This window comes from Montipora capricornis, chromosome 1, assembly GCF_036669925.1.
Source record: "Montipora capricornis isolate CH-2021 chromosome 1, ASM3666992v2, whole genome shotgun sequence".
In the NCBI taxonomy this organism is placed as follows: domain Eukaryota; kingdom Metazoa; phylum Cnidaria; class Anthozoa; order Scleractinia; family Acroporidae; genus Montipora; species Montipora capricornis.
In genome coordinates, this window is record NC_090883.1 from 9,418,361 (window position 1) to 9,425,860 (window position 7,500).

The following is a 7,500-nucleotide window of genomic DNA, read 5'->3' on the forward strand; positions in this document are numbered from 1 at the left end:
GAGCCCCAGATGGGATCTGAGCCCACGACCCTCCGTGTTCTAGTACGGATGCTCTAACCACTGAGCTACTGGAGACTCTATGGTGAGCAAGGGTGAAATGTGGGTATTTGACTCGAGCTCTAGTGTGACTGAGCGAGGCAGTTATGAGCTATGCCGTCAGTCCATATTTGACTCTGTGGCTGCGTGATGCAGCTCGAGTCAAATACCCACATTTCACCCTTGCTCACCATAGTCTCCAGTAGCTCAGTGGTTAAAGCATCCGTACTAGAACACCGAGGATCGTGGGTTCGAATCCCATCTGGGGCTCGGGTTCATTTGTAACACCTTGTATTTGATATATGTTAACCTTTTAAATCGATCAAATTAAGTCGATTTAAACTTCCCATTAAATTGATCAGAGACACCCTTCATCTCGAGTACATTTAATCAATCAGATACACCTTTCATATCGAGCAAATTCAATTCATTGATATCAGTCATTAAATCAATTAGATACACCTTTCAAATCGAATACATAGAATCGATCAGATGTACCTTTCAAATCGAGCAAATTAAATTAAATCGACTCTATATACCCAAAATGTCCTTCTTCGTGAGTAGGCACTTGATCTATGAGGACATATATTGTACCAAGACATAAAATCTATTAAAGACAGAGCTATAGAGGAGTATTCAGAGCTATACAGGGCTATAGAGCGCTATACAGGGGTATACAGAGCTATACAGAGCTATAAAGGGGTATACAGGGCTATACAGTAAATAAACCCCTCTGGGAGGCTGGTACAAATGTATGTCGGCTGATAATGTCTGCGGCTGGGAAATGAATATTTGGCCAAGAACTGAAGCTTCGATGGAAAATATGAAATCAACTTTCACATCGCGCACAAAACCACTCGTAAAAAACCAGTGTTTGCTTTTTTTTTCAATGCATTTTTCAAAATTAGTTTTGAGATTCGAATATGATGATCAACGGTGTCAAAGGCTTTAGACAAGTTTATAAAAATACCAACTGCATATTTCTTATTTTCAATAGCAGAAGAGATTTTGTCATACAAACAAGCAAGAGCATAATCAGTGGAGTGATGTTTGCGAAAACAATACTGATTATCAGAGAGAATCTTGGAGAAACATTGAGAAACCTTAGAAGACGATTATACATTACTCTCTCTAGAATTTTAGAGAATGCAGGTAAAACAGACACGGGTCTGTAATTACTGGGTTTCCAGTACGGCAATCCCAGTCGGAAAGTGGGTGGGATTTGTTAGTTTTATTTTATTTTTTTTTCCGTGTCAGTAAAAGTCTTGCCTGTCACTCCCCTGCTAAGTGGTGTCTTTGTGCATAGAGCCTTTAGCGCATATTTTGTTAGGATCGAGAGGGTAGTGGGAAATGCGTAGATTTCTCTGGTGGACACAGTAGAATGATTAACTTAACCGACAATGGCGTCAAAAGTCATGTAACGCGAATGGCGTTTTAGTGGATCTTTGAACAAAATATACCCTTATGAAGCTCAATAATGGCAAGTCAACTGGATACTGAACAAGACAGGCGATGGAATCTTAAAAGCAACGAGTAATGGACTTCAACAACAATCTGTCGCCCGTCGAGCCGAAATCAAAGTGAGCTGTATTTCTAATATTTTACCAAGTGTGCTGTTATGTAGAACACTGAAACCAAATGGAAAATTCACTGGTAACTTATATGGGTTCAACAAAGAAAGAGAACGAATCGAACACCTTAAGTGGATCTGTGATCAACTCTGCACAGTCTTCAGGTAAAAAATAATTGGAAATGTGACAGTCAAGAATTATTTGAAAGAAAGCTTGTCGTCTATTTTGTGCTTCATTATTCAAGGAAAAGGTTCTTCATGGAAACGGTTTGATCCTGAAATTTTAGTTTGTTGTAATATTGCGCATATTTGACACGACTGAGTTTTTTCTCTTCACGCACGTAATGAAATAGGAAGGGTTTTTGCCTCTAATAGCAAATATGTTGCTTGTTTCAAAAAATTGTTCCCTGGAAAAGGTGGCCTTTATGAATTAATCATGTTTTAAAATATGCGAGCTTAACTGGATAGTTTTTATGGCAATAGTGAAGCATTTTCGTGTCAAAATGAGGTTAGCGTCTTTCTGTTGTGACAATTTAATTAAATATAAATATACATTCTGCCTCATGAGTTTGTTATTCTTGTTAACCAGCAATGGCGTTGAAAGTCATTGCAACGCGAATGGCGTTTTAGTGCAACTTTCAACAAAATATGCTCTCACGGAGCTCAAGAAGGGAACGTCAATTGGATGAACCTTAAAAGCGACGAGTAATGGAATTCGACAACAATCTTTCACCCGTCGAGCCAACATCAAAGTGAGCTATTTTATCACGAGTGTAGTGTTATGTATAACAGTGAAACCAAATGGAAAATTATCTGGTAACTTATGGGTTCAACAAAGTCAGGTAAAAAGGGTTTGAACCTGAAATTTATTTTGTTGCATACATGGTAATTTGACGCGATTGAGTGCACGCAATGAAATAGGAAGAGGTTTTTGCCTCTAATAGCAAGTATGTTGTTTGTGTCAATAAAATGTTTTGCTGGAAAAGAACTCTGTGATATTTTCTGCCTTTGTGAATTATAATATCATGTTGTGTATTGAATTTTCGAGCTTAAGGTTGAAATGTGATACGGGGACATTTTTAGTATTGCTCTGTAAGCAGGAAGGGTTCACGAATATAAACAGGTCTGTTGAAAGCGTGCTTGAGTTTCAACAAAATGAGCACCAAAATCAGCAAAAAATTGTGACGCCGATGAATAATAAAGTAGCTGCTATTTCCAAAATAATGGAATTACGTACCTGGTGATAAATAACCTCGTCTTGGAGAGTAAATTTTTGACTTTGCAGAAACAATGGTGGGTGATTGTGATCTTTGTTTTGCATTTGCTCATTTATTGTCAAACTTTATAACACTTGACAGAAAAAGAAACTTACGAAAACCTGGTATCTTGCCATCATTTGACAAAGATGCTTCACTGTTTGGCGGTAACTTAATCACGGCGCCCGCTGAATTCCGGCGATGTCACTTTCGATTTTGCGATTTATTTGTGCAGCCAAAAGTAGAATAACAAAATTGAACGTAGCAAAAATCTCTAATAATGTTTGCCGCTGATCGTAACTTTTTATATTCTATATTCGCGGCTCAAAATTGTTGTTGTTTTCATGTCGTAAATATGTTATTCTCGAGCGACCGTCCTGGAAACTTCCTTCTGCTCTTTCTAAAAACTGTGTATCAATATTTGTTTACTTTTGCATCAATATTTGTTTTTGCATAAAGCAAGCTAACAAAATATGTACCTTGCTGAGTTGGCATTTGTTAGCATTAATAGTATTTTCGGTCCAATGCTTCTGTTTTACGAAGGGGTAAATGTTTTAGGTCACCCATCCAGATACTAACTCCGCCGGACAGAAGCTAACTTTAGTAAACTTTAGTATTCCAAAGCTGTCAGATGCTCAGAGGGCACGCTTAAACCTGTGGTGAAAAGAAGTTGTGAGGGAGCTTGAAAATTATCAACATGTCAGCCCAGAAGCCAATGTTTCTCACTTCCCATTTATTTTCTTCAATTTTTCTGGGTTCAGTACTTTGCTAGTAACCACATGTCTTCTCAGGCTACTTACCTAAGACTTCTACCATGGCACTACAATGATTGGCAATACCAAAACAATATCATGCACTGTTAGAGCTACATATTACGCAAGGACAACTTGAATCTCCTGGAAGACAACACACAGCTCAGTTGACATAATGGAATAAATGCGTGTCTATTTTTTCTAAAGAGGACAGGAATTTCTTCTTTCTGACAAATGATTAATTAATAGGCCGGTAGCCAGGTTTTTGATCTCAGAAAAGGATCTGTTTCGTCGTATGAGCGTGTGAGGACCTGTAAGCCAAAGGGCCTCTGCTGGTATGTCTTCTGGGTGACCCCTTAAATGGTCTTAATGCCCCCGCCCCCCCCCCCCCAACGCGAAAAAAAATTTTCAGGTAAGCTGCACGTACCTCAGGGGAACCAGTGTACCCTCATGGAGGGCCTAGTTTGTAAATATATCCTGTTCACCAGATTTAAATAAAGGAATAACTCGAGCAATTTTCAATTGATTTGGTACAATACCAGAGGTGATGGATAAGTTAATAATGCTAGTAATAGGGAAAATTATTTTATCAATAGAATCTTTAATTAAGTTCATAGAAATGTTGTCATGACCTACAGCAGTACCTGAACAACAAGTGGCACATATTTCAATAATTTCTTCCTCACTTGAAACTTCTAGAAATACTGAATTGAGTAGTTTTGGGGGTAAAAAAGAACTATGCCACTTCTCTGATGCAGGAAATTTGCTAGCTAAATTAGGGCCAATGTTAGTAAAATATTTACAAAAAAGATAAGCTATTTCCCTTCGATCGGAAACGTCATGAGAATCTGCCCTAAATACGGATGGTAAACCCCGCTTACCTTTATTTCTATTTAGGATTTCATTGAGAACTTTCCAAGTGGCCTTAACATTTGATTTTAGCTTCTCAATTTGTTTTTTATAATATAAACGCTTAGCAACTCGAAGAGAAAGGGTAAATTTGTTTTATAAGACTTGTATGCATTTTCATTGGAAGAGTTAAAGTTATTAAGAAAACGCGGTAAAAGTTAAGAATCCAATCCCACAAACAACATAATTATTTTTCTTTTTTACCGATTTAGCAAGACCTTTAGTAAACCAAGGCTTACAAAGATTGAATCGTTTCACTTTTTTTCTTTTGAGTGGAAAACACCGATCATAAGTTGCAATATACTCTTCAATAACAATTTTATAAGCGCAAGATCGATCATCTAAACCAGGTATTTTAGCCCAGTTTATCTTACCTACCGGTAAGTAAGGGTTATTTTGAGGCAATGAGGGGATATGTGATTTATTCACTGAGGGTGCAGCCCGAGGTAACACATGGGCAAGGTATCAGCCGTGACATGACTTTGTTCGTTGTTTTGACACACGTACACTGACAAAACAAACAAACAAATAGTTTTCCATGCATACACTTGACAATAGAACAATAGTTGCGAAAAAACGCAGTAGGGTTTACCACTGTAAAACAGCATAATAGCTGTATTCACTGTATACAAACATTGATGAGCAATTTGTTTTGTTATTCAAATTTGCTCACCGTAAAACAAAATAACCCTTTGTCTCAAAAACCAATAGATCTCTGGTTGGGACATTAATAACATTAATAACAAACGGTGAGTATCGCTATAGACGTTATTTTTTTGCTTTATTTGACCGACCAAAACAATCATATGCATACTAAAGAAGCTTTACAATACATTTAAGATTGGGAAACTAACTCTGGGATTTGGACATTGTCAAAAAATACTGATAGCTTTACAACTACTTCATTTTTTCACACTGTAGTGCAAGCTCGTTAAAGTGCCCCTGTGATTAAAAAAACCACTTCCTTTTTTCCTTCTGTTTTTTTAAGTGTGTTTGCTTAACACCTGACTGGCAAAATTTTGAGCTTTGATTTTTATCCAAAGGCCGTTTACTTTGAGTGTAAGTTTTGGATTTCACGGTCCGCCATTACTCACGTTCAAAACTGACCGATTGGACCTCAGACGGTTGGATCCAGGGAAAAGTGACGTCAGAGGATCACTAGTTTAAAATTTCAGCATGTGAACGCAGCTTATTATATATGCAAAGCGTGAGTTCAAAAGGCTGAAAGCCCAAAACCCCCAGGATGCATATTAATTATGCGGCGTACACACGTATTGCAATCTTAAACTAGTGAGCCTATGACGTCATTTTCTCCTCGATCCAGCTCTCTCAAGAACATAATGTTAGTAATGGCGGACCATTAAATAGGAAAATTACAGTTAAAATAAAGAGGTGTCTTTTTGAAATCAAGGCTCCATACATCAAGAACCTACTTACGAAGCACGGCATCTTGGGTATATATAGTCGATTTGATTAAATTTGCTCGATTTTGAAAGGTGCATCTGATCGATTCCTGACTTAATATGATCGATTCAATGTAATTGATTTGAAAGGTGTATCTGATTGATTTAATGGCTGATATCAATGAGATTGAATTTGCTTGATTTGAAAGGTGTATCTGATCGATTTAAGGATGGTGCCTAATAATTAAAGATATTTTTTCCCCGGTGTGTGATTATGCGGGAAATGTAGATCTTAACAAGTGTCATTGAAATCCAAAAGGAAAATTGGGGGTAACCACGAATTTTTCAAAGATAATTGATGAATAGGATTTGTAAAAAGCTTTATAATACAAAGTAATGTATGGAGTTCTTTCTCAAATTAAAGCTTAATTATCTCTCAAAAATGCATGGTTACCCCCAATTTTCTTTTTGGATACCAAGGACACTTACTAAGATCTACTTTCTCCGGATAGTTTTGAACTGCGCAAAAATATCCCTGTATTAGTAAGCATCACCGATAGGAAATCCGAGTATCTCGAGATGCACAGAATGTATGCGCAATAATAGTAGGCACCGTCCTTAATGTACTCGAGTTGAAGGTGTATCCGATCGCTTTAATGTACTCGAGTTGAAAGGTGTCTCTGACCGATTTAATTAATGGGAGGTTTAAATCGACTTAATTTGATTAATTTAATTTGGCGGTACAGATAAAGATCAGGTTCTTAACAAAAATGAATAGAACTGTTCCACTTTTTAGTTAACCCATGCGTTTTTTCCTCTGTCATGTAAACGCGACTTAAGTCACAGGTTGGTTTTTCAGGAACAAACGCAAACCACATTTGACACCAAGTCTGGGAATCAAACCCGGGTCACACTGATGGGAGGTTAGGAAGTTAAAGAAACGACGAGGTTACGACTACGAAAACACAACAAAAAGAGCATAAATTAAGGTCCCCATTAGTGCTCTCAACACTGCACCATCCCTGCTTGCATGAACTAACCAAATCGACTCCTTATTAAACTTGCAGTAATAAATTGGTAATCACTTACTTGCCCTTGTGTACCCTTGTGCTGGTACCTGAGATAAAACGGCTTAAACAACAACATCCACGGGACACACAACACTGCTATAACTACAAGGATGGTCTGAATGACAGCCTGTGTAACATAATGGAAACCAAAAAAATGGAACAAAAAAAGAAAAACTCTAATTACAACCAACATGATTGACATTTCCAAAATGCTTGGATACTAACTGTCAGACTAAAGAATAGACACATTGCATACAAGATGCCAAATTTGAGTAACATCTTAAGCCCCACATCTACAAGAGGAACCCTTTGTTTAAAAATTCGGCGCCATTTATGAAAAGGGTCTATAGATCAGAGATGAAATCAAAATGGATTACGATGAAAATGGGCACATCTGTGTTCATCCTTTGTGTTTTTAGGAACTGATCACAAGGAATGCCCCGAGAGGTGACACTGGGCAGAAGGAATAAAATTGCAGCCAGCCCTGTCAAGGTTCTTATTCCC

At 37.6% G+C, this 7,500-nt stretch overlaps 1 protein-coding gene across 3 annotated transcripts in view; it reads right to left on the reverse strand.

Annotated features, from left to right (window-relative positions):
* Positions 1–7,500, reverse strand: part of LOC138049890 (V-type proton ATPase 116 kDa subunit a 1-like) — a 68,329-nt gene that overhangs the window by 13,092 nt on the left and 47,737 nt on the right. For all 3 annotated transcript variants that reach the window (XM_068896390.1, XM_068896522.1, XM_068896457.1), the window contains exon 18: positions 7,016–7,123. In XM_068896390.1, the coding sequence (XP_068752491.1) occupies positions 7,016–7,123 (108 nt within the window). The remainder of the gene's footprint in view (positions 1–7,015; positions 7,124–7,500) is intronic.